Source organism: Rhincodon typus, chromosome 24, assembly GCF_021869965.1.
Source record: "Rhincodon typus isolate 14 chromosome 24, sRhiTyp1.1, whole genome shotgun sequence".
Taxonomy (NCBI): domain Eukaryota; kingdom Metazoa; phylum Chordata; class Chondrichthyes; order Orectolobiformes; family Rhincodontidae; genus Rhincodon; species Rhincodon typus.
This window is the reverse complement of record NC_063355.1, coordinates 4,246,517-4,264,705: the sequence shown is the minus strand read 5'-3', so window position 1 is coordinate 4,264,705 and position 18,189 is coordinate 4,246,517. Positions and strand designations below refer to the sequence as shown.

General features: G+C 42.8%; 1 protein-coding gene across 1 annotated transcript in view; it reads right to left on the bottom strand.

Moving 5' to 3' along the window:
• Positions 1-14,142, bottom strand: part of sxph (saxiphilin) — a 78,684-nt gene extending 64,542 nt beyond the window's left edge. Inside the window, exons 1-3 of the mRNA XM_020535827.2 lie at positions 14,036-14,142; positions 4,713-4,876; positions 3,079-3,178 (exon numbers count right to left, since the gene is read on the bottom strand). Of these exons, the coding sequence (XP_020391416.2) occupies positions 3,079-3,178; positions 4,713-4,876; positions 14,036-14,081 (310 nt within the window). The 5' untranslated portion in view covers positions 14,082-14,142. The remainder of the gene's footprint in view (positions 1-3,078; positions 3,179-4,712; positions 4,877-14,035) is intronic.
• Positions 14,143-18,189: the final 4,047 nt, after the last annotated feature.

The window sequence follows — 18,189 nt, the reverse complement described above, 5'->3', positions numbered from 1 at the left end:
ATAGATACAGCACAGAATCCATCCTCAGTATACAGGCAGCAGAGGGGACTATACAGTATAGCTACAGTACAGAATCCATCCTCAGTATACAGGGAGCAAAGAGGGTTATATAATATAGGTACTGTGCGAGCCCATCCTCGTTACACAGGGAGTAGGGATTGCTATCTAATACATATACTTTACAGAACATCAGGAAGTGGTCAGAATGTAGTGTCCTTTAGACCCTGCAGGAAAAGGAGAGGGTCAGTCCCGTCGAGTTGTTCCCTGAGTAAACTGTCAAAAGTCATTTGGCAAAATGCCTCATCACCAGAACTTCCCAAGAAGCACCAAGACATCGCTTGGCTGGTGGTGACAAGGGCACTACCTGTGAGATCCTTCATGTATGCCCACTGCCCTCAAAGCAGCTTTGGGGTTGTAGAGACTATCACACATCCTCCTGGAATGTGCCTTTGCAAAGGAAGTCTGGAGAAGAATGCAGTGGCTGTTGGAACAGCTCCTTGACACAGGGCTCTGTGCTCTGCTCCCTAGGACTCACACCGAGACAAACATCGACTGCGCCTGGAAGACTATCAACTCTGTGAAAGCTGCTCTTTGGTCTGCCCAAAACTTGGTGGTCTTCCAGAGCAAGGAGTTGACTTCAACCAAGTGTTGCAGACTGGCGCATTACAAGGTCCAGGACTATGTGCTGAGGGACGCTTTAAAGCTTGGGGCAGCTGCTACCAAGGTGCAGTGGGGAAAGTCCACTGTCTGAGGTCTTTCTGCTAAAGTTAAATGGGGGCCCATTCAGTTATCGGACCCTCCTGGTGTCTCACATGTATGTAAACATAGTTTTGTATAAGGAAGAAATGCCTTAGATTTGTTCTCCATATGTATAGATTGTACAGAATCGAATTGCTCTAGTGACTATACATACATATAAAGTATATTTTTGAAATGAAAAAAAGATATTGTACAGAACACTTTCTCACTGTACAGAAAACAAAAAAAACAGAAAGAACTGCAGATGCTGTAAATCAGAAACAAGAACAGAAATTGCTGGAAAAACTCAGCAGGTCTGGCAGCATCTGTGGAAAGAAATCAAGAGTTAATATTTTGGTTTGAGTGACCCTTCTTCAGAATTGATGGTAGCTGGGAAAAGGTTGGTATTTATGCATAAGATGGGGTGGGGGGAGGGGTAGGAGTAAACAATATGTGGAGATAGATCTCACAGAGAGAGAAAAAAAGCAATTGGACAGAAAAACAGGTCAGCCTGGGGGAATGAATACCTGCTAATGGGGACTATTAATGGCTGACAATGGGTTGTGTTCGGTAATAGTCCATGTGATGGCAAGACCTGGAGTATGGGGTTTGTGAGTAGGTGCTCAACTAGTTGTTGAGCTCAATATTAAGCCCAGAAGGCTGTAGAGTTCCCAAGTGGAAAATGAGGTGGTGTTCTTCCAGCTTGAGTTGAGCTTCATTGGAGCACTGCAGCAAGCCTGAGGTAGAGATGTTGGCCAAGGAACAATGTGGTGTGTTGAAAAGACTGGTAACTGGAAGCTCGGGGTCTTTGTAATGGACATAACATAGGTGTTTGCAAAGTGGTCACTTAGTCTGTGCTTCATTTCCCCAGTGTAAAGGAGATTACATTGTGAGCAGTGATTGCAGGAGATTACATTGTGTGAAGTGATTGCAGGAGATCACATTGTGAGCAGTGATTGCAGGAGATCATATTGTGTGAAGTGCAGGTAAAACGCTGCTTCACCTGGAAGGTGCGTTTGCGGCTTTGGACAGTGAGGAGGGAGGAAGTAAACGGGCAGGTGTTACACCTTCTGCAGTTGCAGGGGAAGGTGTCGTGGGGCTGTGGGGAGGGGTTGGAAGTGAAGGAGGAGTGGATCAGGGTGTCCCAGAGGGAACGGTCCCTGCGGAATGTTGTCAAGGGTGGGGAGGGGACTATGTGTCTGGTGGTGGCATCCCGCTGGAGATGGGGGAAATGGTGGCTAATGATCCTATTGATATGAAGGATGGTGGGATGGCAGGTGAGGACAAGGGGGACCATATCATTGCTGTGGGAGGGAAGAGAGGGGGTGAGGGCTGAAGTGCGGGAGATGGATTGGACCCAGCTGAGGACCCTGTTAACTACGGTGATGGGGAATCCTCGGTTGAGGGAGAAGGTGGACATTTCAGAAGCTTCCTTGTGGAAGCTAGCATCATCAGGACCAATACCAAGGAACTGGGAGAATGGAATACAGTCTTTACAGCAAGCAGGGTGTGAGAATGTATAGCCCAGGTAACTGTGGAAGTCGGTGGGTTTATAGTGGAGATTAGTGGCCAACCTATCCCCAGAAATGGAAACAGAGATGTCGAGGAAAGGAAGGGAGGAGTCACAGATGGATCAGGTGAAGGTGGGAGTGGGGTGGAAATTGGAGGCAAAATCTTTTCCAATTCCAGATGAGAGAGGGAAGCAGCAACAAAAGTGTCATCAATAAACTGGAGAAAGAGTTGTGAGGAGGGACCCAAGCAGGACTGGAACAAGGAATGTTCCACATACCCCACAAAGAGACAGCCATAACCAGGGCCCATGCAAGTACCCATGGACACATCTTTGACCTGAAGAAAGTGAGAGAAGTTAAAGGAGATGTTGTTCAGAGTGAGAATGAGTTCAATCAGGTGAAGGAGGGTGTTGGTGGATGGGGACAGTTCAGGCCTTTTTTCCAGGAAGATGCAGAGAGCCGAGACTATCCTGATGAGGGATGGATGTAGTAAGGGATTGCATCTCCATACTGAATATGAGGCACTGTACAGAATCCGTCCTCTCTGTACAGGAAATGCCTTGTAATACAGATACTGTACAGAACCCATCCTCAACATAAGGGAGTACTATGTAATATAAGCCAGGTCCAATCCATCTCCCGCAATTCAGCCCTCACCTTCTCTCTTCCCTCCCACAGCAATGATATGGTCCCCCTTGTCCTCACCTACTGTACAGAATCCATGCTCATTATAGAGGGAGCAGGATGTGTTATAGTATGTAGATACTGTACAGAATTCACCCTCATTATACAGGAAATGCTGTGTAGTATAATATTGGAAGTAACTCACCATCCTTATACATTTCCTTTGCCACAACAGTGAGATCATAAAATCTTGCCGCAGTGTAGACATCACCAGCATCTAATGAAATCGCATCTGCCTTGTTTCCCTGGAAAACAGTTTGTTTGTTGTGTCATGTTAGAAACCATTTCAATACAAATGTGTCTCAGGCAAGTATCATATTGGCTGCCAGTTTTAGTAGCAGCTGATATTTAATCTCATTGCTGTTAATGGAACTGAGTATCAGAGATTACATATGATAATCAAAATAACTCCATGAAAGTCGGTATCCCATCACCAAATCACTCTTTATTTACACGTACATTGTACGTGACTCTGATCAAGCTGGCTCAGAGTCAGCTCTTAGAGTGAACAGAACGTCTGACATTCCTGTCTATATCTGGACCCTAACTGGACCAGATTAACAGACCCAATCAGGGAACTCCTAATCTATGAGGTCCACCTGGCCAACCTCGTTCCAATCACTGATCACAATAATGAATGCTGTTCTTTTACCATCAGCACCCAAGACAAGTTTCTAAGTCAATGTACCTGGATAACTTTATCATTTACTAATTCATGTCTTCATGTCATTCATTAATTCTAGCTAAGGAGTAAAGGGTAAATAGAAAACAGGGCGAATGGTCAGCCCATTTTTAAAAGAACAAGTTAAAAAAAAAGGGCAACACAGTGGCTCAGTGGTTAGCCCTGCTGCCTCTCAGCACCAGGGACCCGGGTTCAATTCCAGCCTCAGGTGACTATCTGCCTGGAGTTTGCACATTCTCCCCCTGTCTGCATGGGTTTCTGCTGGGTGCTCCAGTTTCTCCCACAGTCCAAAGATGTGCAGGCTAGGTGAATTGGCCATGCTAAATTGCCCATAGTTTTCAGGGATATGTGGGTTAGCCATGGGAAATGCTGGGTTAGAGGGAAAGGGTAGGGTGATGGTTCTGGGTGGATGCTCTTCAGAGGGTCAGTGTGGACTTGTTGGCCTGAATGGCCTGTTTCCACACTGTAGGGACTCTAGCTAGCATGCCAGTCTTTGATTTCATGGTAACACTTTTGCTTCCATCTTTCACTTTGGTTGTGGGATATAACACTACTTCCTAACTTGGGAACATATTCTAAGATGTCACTTGAAGGCAGTACTGACAGAGTGCTATGTTACTGGGGATGCCACTTCTCAGTGGGCCATTAAACAGAGTTGATATTTTTTTTGCTTCCAGTGAGCATTGAAAATTCTGTGGTTTCTTTTGGAAAGGAGCAGGACATTCCTCCCAGTGTCCTGGTCAGCATTCATTCCCTTAAACACCACCAAAGGATAAATAACGGGCCCTAGTCTCATTGCTGTTTGTGGGATATTTCTGTGAATAAAATTACCAGAAGGAAAAACCAGTAAAACTGGAGAATGAGACATATTGGTTTGTCTGGTATACTTCAAAATTGAGGTCCAGTATGATCATTTCCAAGCACTACTGGTTTTTAAATGGGTTTCCCTCCTTTTTTTTCCCAAATGACAGTCTCTGTCAACAACAGTACATGGTATGGTGCAGTGAAACGTTTCATAGAGGTAGCTACAAATACAGGTATTCACTTTAATAAGTAAATAGGAACTGAAGGCATCATGATTGGTTTTGTTTCCTTACCCGTATCTTCTTGATGCAATCCTTTGTATTGTGCGCTTTAATGCAAGACAACTTGGTGAAAGAATCCTTGGTTGTGGGAGGTAACACTGCCTGCAAGGCTCTGGAAAGTTCAGCACATTTCCTCTGTTCTGTATCAGATAAGTTGCACCACCTGAATTTCTTTGCTGCAGGGTTCAAGACAAGTATTTATATCAGGAAAAGCTTTAGTGATTCTATTCAAAATGGGGCAATGGATCTGATGTGGTCAGCAACACAAAGCTTGGGGACAACACAGAGGCTGGAGCATGTCATAGGTTAGACCTGGTTCAAGAGCTGAGACAGCCTGGGTCCCACATTCCACCCTGTCCAAATTGAACAAGGTTATAAACACTGTGGTATTCATGAAGCAGGTCCTGACACTGACACTCAGCTGTATATATAAAATACTGCAGATGCTGGAAATCTGAAACAAGAAAAGAGACTGGTAGAGAAACTGTCTGGCAGTATCAGTGGAGAGAGAAACAGAGTTAACATTTTGAGTCAGGTCTGAAGAAGAGTCACAGAGTTATAAATTCATATAGTTGTACAACATGGAAACAGACCCATGGGTCCAACTCGTCCATGTCAACCAGATATCCGAAATTAATTTATTCCATTTGCCAACATTTGGCTCAAATCCCTCTAAATCTTTCCTATTCATGTGCCCATCCAGACGCCTTTTAAATGTTGTACAAAAACAAAGTTGCTGGAAAAGCCCAGCAGGTCTGGCAGCATCTGTGACGGAAAAAACAGAGTTAACGTTTCGGAACTCAGAGTTCTGCGGAAGGGTCACCAGACCTGAAACGTTAACTCTGTTTTTCCTTCACAGATGCTGCCAGACCGCTGGGCTTTTCCAGCAACATTGTTTTTGTTCCTGGTTTACAGCATCCACAGTTCTTTTGGTTTTTACTCCTATTTACCTGTGTTTGGCCATTATCCCTCTTATCCTTTTGTATACATGTACTTGTCCAAATGTCTTTTAAATGTTGTAACTGTACCTGCATTTACCACTTCCTCTGGCAGTCCATTCCACATATGAACCATCCTCTGTGTGGAAACGTTGCCCCTCAGGTCCATTATAAATCTTCCTCCTCTCACCTTAAAATTATGCCCCCATGTTTTGGACTCCCCTACCCTAGGGAAAAGACCTTTGCTATTCACCTTATCCAATTCTCCCACGATTTTATAAACCTCTATAAGGTCACTTCTCAACCTCCTGTGCTCCTGTGAAAACAGTCCCAGCCTATCCAGCTTCTCCTTATAACTCAAACCCTCCAGTCCTGGTTACATCTTGTAAAGGGGCAGCATGGTGGCTCAGTGGTTTGCACTGCTGCCTCACAGCCCCAGGGACCCAGGTTCAATTCCACCTTCAGACAACTGTGTGTGGAGTTTGCACATTCTCCCTGTGTCTGCATGTGTTTCCTCTGGGTGCTCTGGTTTCCTCCCACAGTCTAAAGATGTGCAGGTTAGGTAGATTAGGCATGGGAAATGCAGAGTTACAGCAGAAAGATGGGTGTGGGGAGTCTGGGTGGAATGCTCTTCTGAGGAGCAGTGTGGACTTGTTGAACTGAAGGGCCTGTTTCCACACTATAGGGATTCTATGATAAATCTTTTCTGCACCCTCTCAAGATTAGTAATATCATTCCTATAGCAGGGCAACCAGAACTGTACACAGTACTCCAAAAGTTGCCTCACTAATGTCCTGCACAATTGCAACAGACATCCCAACTCCTAAACTCAATGTACATTGGGGGCTGTGTATAGCTGTTGCAGCTTTCCAAGCATTGATAATGATATGGTTGAGCCCCAGGAACGTTGGGGTGAATGCCTTGTTTGGATGAATTAGGAGATCTGCCTAAATTGGATTGCTGGTCCATGTATGCTAGCACATTGCTCTAAACTAGAAATTGTAATTGATTTTATAAATCTGTATAAGGTCACCTCTCAAGCTCATATTCAATGAGGTTCTGTGACCAGCGAATCTGATTTATTTAATCTATCTAAACTTTGACCTGCCTCCTTCAGCAGCTACAGGCCTTGAGCGCGGTCAGCTGGAGGTCCGGTGAGTGGAAGTGGCTGTGGACGTGGAGGGGGATCAGCTGGAGGTCCATGCAGGGAAGCGGCCGTGGGCCCAGTGCCGTTTCGGATGGAGCTCCATGCGGGGAAACAGCAGTAGGCCCGGAACAGCTTCGGCTGGATGTCAAGTTCGGGGAAGCGACTGTGGGCCTGAGCCCAATGAGGTTAGAGTGAGCCCTAAGTGTCAGTGAGGAAGGCCCCTGGCATCTGCGATGTCGAGAGCAGGAAGCCTGGGGTTTCCTGGAGAGTGGGCCAAAGCGGAGGAGACCGAGCTCTTGCAGGGAGTGCACTTAAGAAAGACTATTTAACTTTTACCTTTATTCCTTTATTTTTCCACTTAATACGTGAAGGACTGTAATGTTAACTGTAATGTTTTAACTTTATCTCTTTATTTTTCTACTTCTACTAAGAGCAATCATGATGTTTTACTTTTAACTTTGTTTTTCTATGTGAGTACCTTGTAACTAAGTTTTGTACCTAGATGTCTTCATACCTAAGATGGCGCTCTGTGTGGCTACATTGTACACTTTTCACTGTACTCCTATACTTCCGCAGTTGAGTAGACTTGACAATAGAACTTAAATCAGTTCAAAATTCAGACGCACTCAATCAGTTACAAAATCCATGACGGTCTATGATACTAGTTGGTGCCCTTTGTGCAGAACTTCTCTTAATGGAAACTTAGATAATGGATAGAAAATCTTGATGAGTTCAAATTTCAGTATTGACATGCGATGGGGTACATCAAACTTTAAAATATATCCTTCCAAGAGGGCAGATATATTTCGTAACACCAGAACCTTATTATTTATTGGTAAACTGGATTTAGTCACTGGTGAAAGATTCCAAGAGATGAACTTCTGGTCTGATTTGAATAGATGGTTAATGATCATCCTATCAGCATCAAAAGCAGAAATGCCCTTAAGACCTTGTAAAAATTGAAAGTCAAGTTGTCTATTGCCATTTTTATCCATTTTTTTACAGCTGAGTTGTAGCTCTCTTGCCTCTGAGTCAGAAATCATCCATTGAAGTCCTAACCCAATATTGAACACAACATCTAGGCTGATCCCAAACATTCCTGACAGAGTGTTGCACAAACAGGATCTCTTCTTTTGAATGCAGTATTCAGCCAAAGCCTCTCCCTGGTGAATGTAAAACATCCCACTGCATTATTTTGAAGAAGAGTAGCAGTTGTCTTCGCTCCTGCTTATGTCTTGGCTGATAGTTTTTCTTCAGATTATCTGTTGGTAGGGACATTGAAGTGCACAAATTGCCTGCTATGTTTCCTACATTGTGACATTGACTACATTTCAAAAGTGCTTATCTGGCTGTAAAGTACTTTGGAATATCCTGAAAGGTGTGAAAATCTTATCTAAATAACAGTTTTCTATCTTACCAATCAGACCACTTCATCTCACTTAAATGATGGTGAAGGTAAACACTGCATTTCATGTCCTTAACCTGCATGATTTTCCTCTTTCCTGCCAATCCCAGGAACCATCAAGATTCAGGGTGGTTACACATTCTGAGACAATAGGCGTACACTTTACAAGGTTGGAAGAGAAAGGGCTGAGTACTCCTTTCCTTTCTTCGGCCCCAGGAGATTATTTAGTAGCATATTAAAATCTTGCAAATGGCACACCCTTCCTGTGCATGTCAATCTGATGTTCTAACTCATGATTATGAGTCTCATTTTGAATGTTAACACTTATACATTGACAACGTTTATGCCAATATTCTTAATATCATGCATATGTCAACATCTGGCAGCCATGCTTTTTGAATAAAATGTCTCATCAGCTTTCAAATAATAGATGGCACTTCTGTGTTGACCTGTTATGTCTCCCACATCCTCTGCCCTGCTTGCCACAAAACTCAGGGCAACAAACTAAGACGTATCGAAAAGCATAATCAACCCTTGAAATAGCATGAATTCAGTGTATATTTTAAAAACCTTCTGATCCTGTTCCAGTTCATGCTTGCAATGTTTGCATTATCCCACTTCTCCCTGTTCAGCTCATAATTCTGCCTGTGACTCTGCTCCTGTTGTACTTAGGATCTGTAATCTATCAATATTTTAAATCTGAAGTCAGGCCTGGCCCACTCATCTCTTGGTACCTCTCAGCTATTACAACTCTGGACTTCTTCCATCTTTGCAAAAGTCTCTTCTCAGCCCATTTCTAACATACTGACATTTCCTTGTCCTGGTTCTGGACCAGCTCGTGTTAGGAACAAATACATAACTCATCACAATGTTTTCAGACTCTGGGACTTGTCTCTTCATTATCCTTAGATTGCGAAGCTCCTCTCCCTAAGTCTGTGAAACACACAATCTCTTCTAGACTTATCTAAATATTTGTCTTTATTGAGACCACCACAATCAACGTAGCTAAACTAAACGTTCAGCTTTGCTGAGATGCTTCCTGACCTTATCCTTTCCTTAGATACCCTTGCCCTCTTTGCCTTACGGGTGTGCTCTCTCCTGGATGCCAGCCCATGAGTTCTCTTACTCAATTTAGGTCTAGTAGAACTCTGTTGCTGTCTTGAGTCCGCATACCAGCAGCAACTACAATGGCTTTTTGGCCTGGATCGTGAAGAAAATTTTAACCATTTCGCCCAGGCGTGGCTTTGTTTTGAGGTTTTGCTGTGGGCTGACTTAGATTTCTTCTGTTCAGGATATGTCCTGAGTGAGGCTATGCAATTGTCTTCACTCAAGTGGTGTTCCCCAAGCTCAGTCAGCCTGGCGAGGGTGTCCACTTCTATTGGAATACGCTGCAACTCATATGCTCCAACGCATATGCTCCACTGCTGCATTTTCCAATGATAAACCCAGTTGTAATGTCTGTTTGAAGTCCAATTGGGCTTCAGCTAGTAGGCACTTTTGTACACAGACAAACCAAACATTCAGCTTTGCTGAGATGCTCCTGACCATATTCTTGCCCAAGATACCTTTGCCCTCTTTGTGCATGTAGATGAAGAGATAAGGAGTAACATATCTAAAACAAAACAAAGAACTATGGATACTGGAGATCATAAATTGCTGGAAAGTCTCAGTAAATCTGGCAGCATGTGTGGAGAGAAAGCAGAGTTAATGTTTTGGGTCCAGTGACCCCTCCTTAGAACACACTGGAGCTACATTGGAGGTGGTACAATTAAAGTTCATTAAATTGGTCCTGGGGTGCAAATGTTGTCTTATAATGAGAGGCTGAGTAAATTAGGTCTAATTCTCCAAAGTTCATTAGAACGAGAGGTGATCACATTGAAATCTACAAGATTCTTAAGGGGGGTGATAGGACGGACCCCAAAAGATTGTTTCTGTTTATCAGGGAATCTAAAACACAAGGATACAGTCTCAGGATTAGGGGCTGATAATTTAGGACTCAGAGAAGAAAGTACTTCATTGAAGAGGTTGTTAATCTTTACAATTCTCTACCCTAGCATTGTCAAAGTTCCATCAATGAATAGATTACAGGTTGGGATGGACAGATTTCTTTTTGTCTCTCAGGCAATCAAAGGATATGGGGAGCAGATAGGTTAAGTATATTTGATTAGAATTAGAATTAGGTTTTATTGTCATGTGTACTTAAGTACAGGGATACAGGAGTACAGTGAAAAGTTTACAATGTCGCCATTAACAGCACCATCTCAGGTGCAAGGTACCTAGGTACAAAATCTTAGGTAAAGTGTAGAAAAATAAAGTATTTAAGTTTGAAGTGTAAGGTCGCCCATGATCATATTGATTGGTGAAGCAAGCTTGATGGACCATTTGGTCTACATATGTTCTGGCAAAGCACCTATCTCCTAAAAGTCCAAAAAGCCCCTTCTCAATCTCACTGACATTTTCTTCCTATTCCTTAAAGTGTTTTCAGTCAGCCAGGATATTACGGCAACCCTATCCTCACAGTCTTAAAGTCATAGTAGATTCAGAGTACCAAAAAAACCAAAGAACTGCAGATGCTGGAAACCAGAAATGAAAATAGAAATTGCTGGAAAAACTCAGCACGTCTGGCAGCATCTGTGGAGAGAAATCAAAATTAACATTTCAGGGCCAGTGACTCTTCCTTAGAACTGAACTGGACCCAAAACATTAATTCTACTTTCTGTGCACAGATGCCAGACCTGCTGAGTTTTTCCAGCAATTTCCGTTTTTGTTCTAGATTCAAAGTGTCAGATTGTAGAGGAAAACTTCAGTTACAGTGCAGTAGAGTACATAAGTTCAAATATATTTGAGGAGAAGACAGACAGAACATTCAGCAGTATTTAAGCTAGTTCTGTATTCTGTTTATTATAACAGGATAATCATTTTGGGGGAATTAATTGTGATGTAAATGGTTAATTATATACCTTTACTCTCATAACAGATAATAACAATGTGTAAAGTCAATTATATGCAACATATCATTACAACCATGCACAGACAGAATATTAACGTGAACTTGACACATTTAGATGAAAACGTCAATCCTTGGAAACAGTCTTCAACTACAAGATTTAACTAGAGTCCATCAACTGTAAGCAACTAATAGACAACCATTTGGGAACAAGGTTTAGGGACAACATGGGGGCAGCATGATAGCTCAGTGGTTAGCACTGCTGCCTCATAATGCCAGGGACCCAGGTTCGATCCCACCCTCAGGTGGCTGTCTGTGTGGAGTTTGCATTTTCTCCCTATGTCTGCGTGGGGTTCCTCCAGGTGCTCTGGTTTCCACCCACAGTCCAAAGATGTGCAGGTTAGGTGGTTTGGCCATGTGTTATTGCCCATAGTATCCAGAGATATGCAGGCTGGGTAGATTGGCTACGGGAAATGCAGGCTGGTGTGGTGGGTTGGGTGGACTTGATGGGCCAATTGGCCTGCTTCCACTGTAGGGATTCTATGATCTACCCTCTCCTCTCCCCCATGACTCCTGATTCCCTTGCCTAACAAGAATCTATTCAGCTCTGTCTTACAAATACTCAATGGTTTCATCTCCATCACCTTTCTCATTTCTGTCCTGAAAAGGTGACAGTGCCACCTAGTTCTGGACTAACACACAAGAGGAAACATCCTTTCCACATCTGCCTCGTCAAGACCATGTGACTCATAAACACACCTAGAGCACACTCAAGATGTTCTCTCACTCTATAGGAAGGGCATCAAACTTTGCAGCTTCCAGAAACACAGAATGTCTTAATGAACTGCAAACTTGAGTATCAAAACAAGCTCAAAAAAGTTAAAGTTCAACACAAATTGGAACCTATCTCAAAGAGACTAAGCATGAAGTTATACTCATCAATGTGAAAAACTGTCATTTTCCACAGCTACAGTGGTGCAATTCAGGCCAGGGTCCCCAAAACTCACCCAGGTCTCTGAATTAACAGTCCAGTGATAGTACCACTAGGTCATCACCTCCCATTGTCCAATATCAATTATCCAATCGCCAATGTGAGCAAGACCTTGGATTTCTCAAGAAATTAATTATATCAAATCTCATTAATCTTCACAGGGGATCACAATTCCTCACTTTTGTTGATCTAGCTGAAACTCCCATTAAGAGCTGGTCTGTCATGGACTGTCTCAACAATTGCTCAAGTTCTGGTTGATTACTTTCCTTTCCTCAGCCTACACTCTGAAAGTGCACTCTTGTAATCATTTTTGAGCATAACTCCAGTTTTTCACCAACAGTTTGCCTCACTAACCCAGTCCTGCCCTAGGTTTTCATCCAAGTTTCAATCCTGCTCAATTGTATCAAGGAAATACTGCTTATAAGCATTTCAACACCACACTCTCAACTTCCCTGAAGAACTAATTCTCTCAGGCTTCTTCCAAACCCCTCATGGATTTCCCAACACAGAGTCAATGATCTTCCTACTTTCAAAGCTTTCCAGGACCTCTGCTGAGTCCTGACTCCAACACTTAGCTGCCTACTAATTCCAGAGTTTCTTTCTGAATTCTGAAGCCACAAAGCCATCCAATGGCTCTTGATTTCTCACCAAGTCCTCTACCAAAGGATTTGTATAGTTCAGCTACTTTCCTTGTAGTACAGCCAACTGCAGCATTCTTAACACGGAGACTACATCTCTTTGCCTGTCTCTTCCTCCTTCTCCCACTCATTGCCTGTAACATCTGGACTCCTCTCCAATAACTCCTGGAACAATCCCGAGTGATCTATCGAAAGCCTTGCAATAAGCCTCTATTGCAGGGGAAAACTGAATTATGCGACTTAACAAATCTTTGAACTATCAGTTCCATAATTGTTATCTAACATAGGTAGCAGTTGCCCAGTACAAAATAAATGAAACAAATAGAGGATTTCATCACAAGTCTCAGAATATCCAAAAACACTTTTCAGCCAATTAAGTACTTCGAAGTTTAGTCACCGTTATAAATTGCATTGCCAGTATTTGGAACAGCCAAGTGCATTACAGCACAAATGTCTGTTTTTACAATGCCTTTGAAATGACAAAACAATGTGCTTCAAAGGATAATTGTAAAGCAAAACTGGACACTGAGACATACAAAAGGGTACTTTTAAGATAAAAGCTTGGTCAAAGAGGCTTGTTTTAATGAGTGCCTTAAAGGAGGAAAGAAAAACAGAGAATTCCTAAGCTTAGGTAGCTGAAGGCATTGCCACTTATGGTGGAATGATTACAATTGGGGATGCTCAAGAGGCCACAATTAGAGGAATGCTGATATCTCAGGAGAATTGTGGTTTTAAGGGATTGCAGGAATAGGGAGGGCAAGGAAACAAAGATGAGAATTTTTAAATTCAGGTATTGTTTAACCAGAAGCCAACATAGCTCAGAAAACGCTGGGGTGATAGGCAAACAGGATGTTGTGGGAGTTAGGACATGGGCAACAGTTTTGGATGATGTCAAGTTTATGGAAAGTAGAGTTTGAGTGTCTAGCCAGAAGTGAATGAGAGTAATCAAATCTAGAGGTAACCAAAGCAGAGCCTGAGACAAGGTCAAGGTTAGGCAATATTATCAAGGTGAAAATATATGGTTAGTAGCTCATCCCAGGGTCAAATGTAACACCAGAGCAGCAAACATTTTCGTTCATCCTCAGTCTGTTGGACAGAGTTATGGCTAGGATGCAAAGTTTCTGACAGGATGTGAAGGCAATTGCTAGTAAATTATACAGTGTAGTATATTACACAGAGAAGTACTTAACACTACATTATGCAATGAAGTATATTAACCAGCACGAGCTAGATTGTTCTAGCTGTATAAATTCAAGAAAGCAAACTTACCAAAAGCAATTGCAATAAAAGAGATGAAAACAATTGCTCCTTTCATAGTGAAATGTCTAATATTTCTCTTCGCCTCTCACCACCAATCTCCTGTGACAGATTCCAGCAAATGCAAGGTGTGGTGCAGGGTACAACGCAGATAGAGAGCTGCATGCATTCCCAGTAAGATACAAACCGCATTCCAAACTGCCTCTGCTAACGTCTGGGTCCAAAGCAATTTTAGGGGTGGAAAGCAATGTCCTATCCTTCAAAATAATGATATTCAGGAGCTATTGGTAACTGGGTTTGAAATCACAAATCTTCATATGGAAATCATTATCTTTCTTTTTCTTTATTGCAACCAGACTGTGGTCAGAAGTTGAAAGGGATGGAAACTGGCAATACTGTACACAATTGTCAAAATCTCAGTATAGTTCTACTTTGCAGCATTTTAACTGTTTCAGGGCTATGGTTCTAATTACAGCAAATTTTCTGGATACAGAAAAAGATTATTAAAGAAAGTTCAAAACTCTGCCTACCCCATCAAAGTAGGTAACACAAAATCTTGAGGTCAAATGTTTGGAAGGTTCCAGGTTCAAAAATTGTTGGTTTCAATAAAGAAGAAGAAAATTCCACTTTCTATTCCACATGCCTCTGAGTCAGAAGTTTTGGGTTCAAGTCCTACTCCAGAGCTTGATGGTTATGGAAGACGCATTCATTCCTTGGCCAAACAGGTGGAGTATCAATTTGTAAACCTTTCCGACATACTCCAACAACAGCAGGAAGTGCAGAAGAGATTCCTGGTCAGATACTTGATGGAAAGCAACCTATTCGGAGCTTTAGAACTGCGACATACAGCCACACAGACTCCTTGGAGCTAGTAGGGAGCTGACCGATTGAGTTGGCTGGACAGTTGGTATAGATCAGATTTGAGCCAACAGCACGGGACTCCATCCCCATTCTGGCAGGGGTAGATTTAGGATTGGCTGTCTGAGAGCAGCATGGTTAGCACTGCTGTCTCACAGCACCAAGGACCCAGGTTTGATTCCACCCTCGGGTGACTGTCTGCATGGGTTTCCTCCCACAGTCCAAGGATGTGCAGGTTAGGGTGGATTGGCCATGCTAAACTGCCCATAGTGTCCAGGGATGTGCAATCTAGGTGGATTAGCAATGGGAAACACAGGGATAGAGTGGGAGGGATAGTTCTGGTGAGATGCTCTTCAGAGGGGTAAGTGTGGACTCAATGGGCTGAAGAGCCTGCTTCCACACTGTAGGGATTCTATGATTTTTGCACTTCCTGTGAGGGAGATCATGGTGCTGTGTGTTGGACATGCTTTCAGGCAGAGAACTGACAAAGAACTTCATTGGATATTTTACAACACTTTTCTCAGGTGCCTCTTTTCATGGAAAGTGTGAGCTTTTATTAACCATTCCATACAGCTCATCCCTCTGACACTTGGGAGTTTCTCATAACCAACCCATGGAGTGGATGCTTCCTCTGTGACTCGATGGCCAGAATTGAAAACTGTAAAGAAAAGAAGAAAGGCTTGTATGTACATAGCAACTTTCAAAACCTCAGGATGTCCCAAGGTAACCTGGAGCTGATTAAATACCATTAATCTGTAGTCACTGTTATAACGTAGGAAAAAAGGCAGCCAACATTCACAAACAATAGTGACAATGATGTGCAATATTTAGTAATTTTGTTTGAGGGGTCACTGTGGGTACTGATGCGATGGGACTTTTTACATCCATCTTGCAGAGGGCAGACAGGTCCTTGTTTTATGTCTCACCTGCAAGAAGGCAGCTCTAATAGTGCAGGACTCCCTCAGTACTACACTGGAGTGACAGCCTGGATTGTATGCTTCATTCTTGAGTGGGTCGGTCCTGAACCTTCAAGCTTGTGACTCTGTGAGAATGAGATGTGTTTCTGGAGAAACAGAGAGGGGTTTGATGGATGTGGTGACAATGCAGTTATTCTTTCTTAAACTTGAGGAATGTCAAAGCCATATAACAAGATGTGCTTGACCGAGAAGTATCTGAAAGCAGGAAAAAGAGGTTTTTGTTATTTATTCACTGACAGCTTATGTAACAGGCAAGTAACATTGTTCCTAAGCTGCGTGTGCTTGCAACCACACAGCAATCCAAAACATATTGCACTGTGGACAATCAGGTCATCGCCCCTTTAAGATTTGTGTATATGTAGCCATGTAGCAACTTTAAGGGAACCACACAGTGCAACAAGTATGACATATATAGAAAAAGGAAATTGGAGGGATCATCACTGACAAGGCCAACACTTATTACCTATTCCAACACTTTTAAGAAGGTGGTGGTGAGCTGCCTTCTTGAAATGTTGCAGTCCCAGTAGTGAAGATAGAATAGAATCCCTACAATATGGAAGCAAGCCACTCAGCCCGTTGCATCCACACTGATCTTCTAAAGAGCAGCCCACCCAGACCCATTCCCCTACCCTCTCCCTGTAACCCAACATTTCCCATGGCCAATCCACCTAACCTGCACATCTTTGGACTGTGAGGGGAAATCACAGCACCTGGAGCAAACCCACACAGACAAGGGGAGAATGTGTAAACTCCACACAGACAGTTGCCCCAGGCTTGAATCAAACCCAGGTCCCTGGCAGTGTGAGGCAGCAATGCTAACCACTGAGACACTGTGCTGCCCATACTTTCACAGTCTTGATAGGTAGTGATCACCAGAATATAGACCCAGCAAAAGTCATAAAATGGCAATATATTTTGAAGTCAAGTAGGCGTGTGAATTGAAGGGGACTTGTAGGTGGCAGTGCGGAAGAGAGAGGATGGCGTTTGGCAGCAAGATGGTGGCATGGATGCACAAGGATCAAGAGATCGAGCCCAGTGTGAGAGATAGATCGAGCCCAGCGTGGGAGAGAGATCAAGCTATCATGGGGAAAGCCTAGCATGCAGGCCCATGACTAAAGAAGCACCATAATTTGGAACTTTTAATTTTATTTCTTTTAATTTTATGCTGAGAACTGTAGTGTTGAACTTTTAACTTATTTCTTTATTTTCTACTTTTTACCTAAGATTTTGATCCTAGGTACTTGTACCTAAGATGGCGCCATGTGGGGTGACATTATACATTTTTCACCATACTCCTGTACCCCTGTACTTGAGTACACGTAACAATAAAACTTAATTCCAATTCTAAAGTTCCATGCCTCTGCTGTCCTTGTTTTTCCAGATGGAGATGAAGAGGATTATTTTCTTGCAGAGGTTGTTTCTCTGTGGCTTTTTTTTTGCAAGAGAGTCGTGAATTCAGGGCGATTAAATATTTTTAAGGCTGTGTCAGAGAGATTCATGACTGACAAGGGAGTCAAAACATGTATGAAGTAGAAAGGACAGAAGAGGTTACAAACAACAGTGATGATATCAGCAAAATGGGTGAAGCAGACTCCAGGGATTATGAAGCTTATTGCTGCTCCTAATTCATTAGTATGTTCATATGTTCTAAGCAATAGAGGCTAAAGGTTTAGGAGGCTCTTTCAAAAAAGTCTTACCAAGTTGCTGAAGTGCCTCTTGTAGATGTTAGGCACTGTGTCACAGTGTATCTGTGACGGAGGTAGTGTAAGGTGGTAGGATGAGATCCCAATCAAGCTGCTTTGTCCTGGGTAGTTGCTTGAGTTTCTTGAGTGTTGTTGGGGCTGTGCTCATTCAGTCAAGTGGGGAATATTCCATCACACTGCTGTATTGTGCTTTGTAAATTGTGGATAGGCTTTGGGAAGTCACTCATTGGAAATACTCAGTCTCTAATTTGTAGCCAGAAGTATTTATTTGGTTGATCTAATTATGTTTCTGGTCAATGGTGATACCCAGGATGTTGACAGTAAACAATTCAGTGATAGAACTGTCAAGGGGCAAGGATTATATTTTCTCTTGTTAATGTGTGACATTGTATGACATGAATGTTACTTGCCACTCATCACCACAAGCTTGAACATTGCCCATGAACTGGTTTATTATGTGAAAAGTTGCAAATGGAATTAGACACTCAGCAGTTCTCAATGAAAATCCCCACTTCTCACCTTACGATAGAGGAAAGATGATTAACAAAGCAGCCGAAGACAGATGGGCCAAGAACACTGCGCTGAATGATATTCTTGGTCTGAGATGATTGCCCTAAACCATATGATT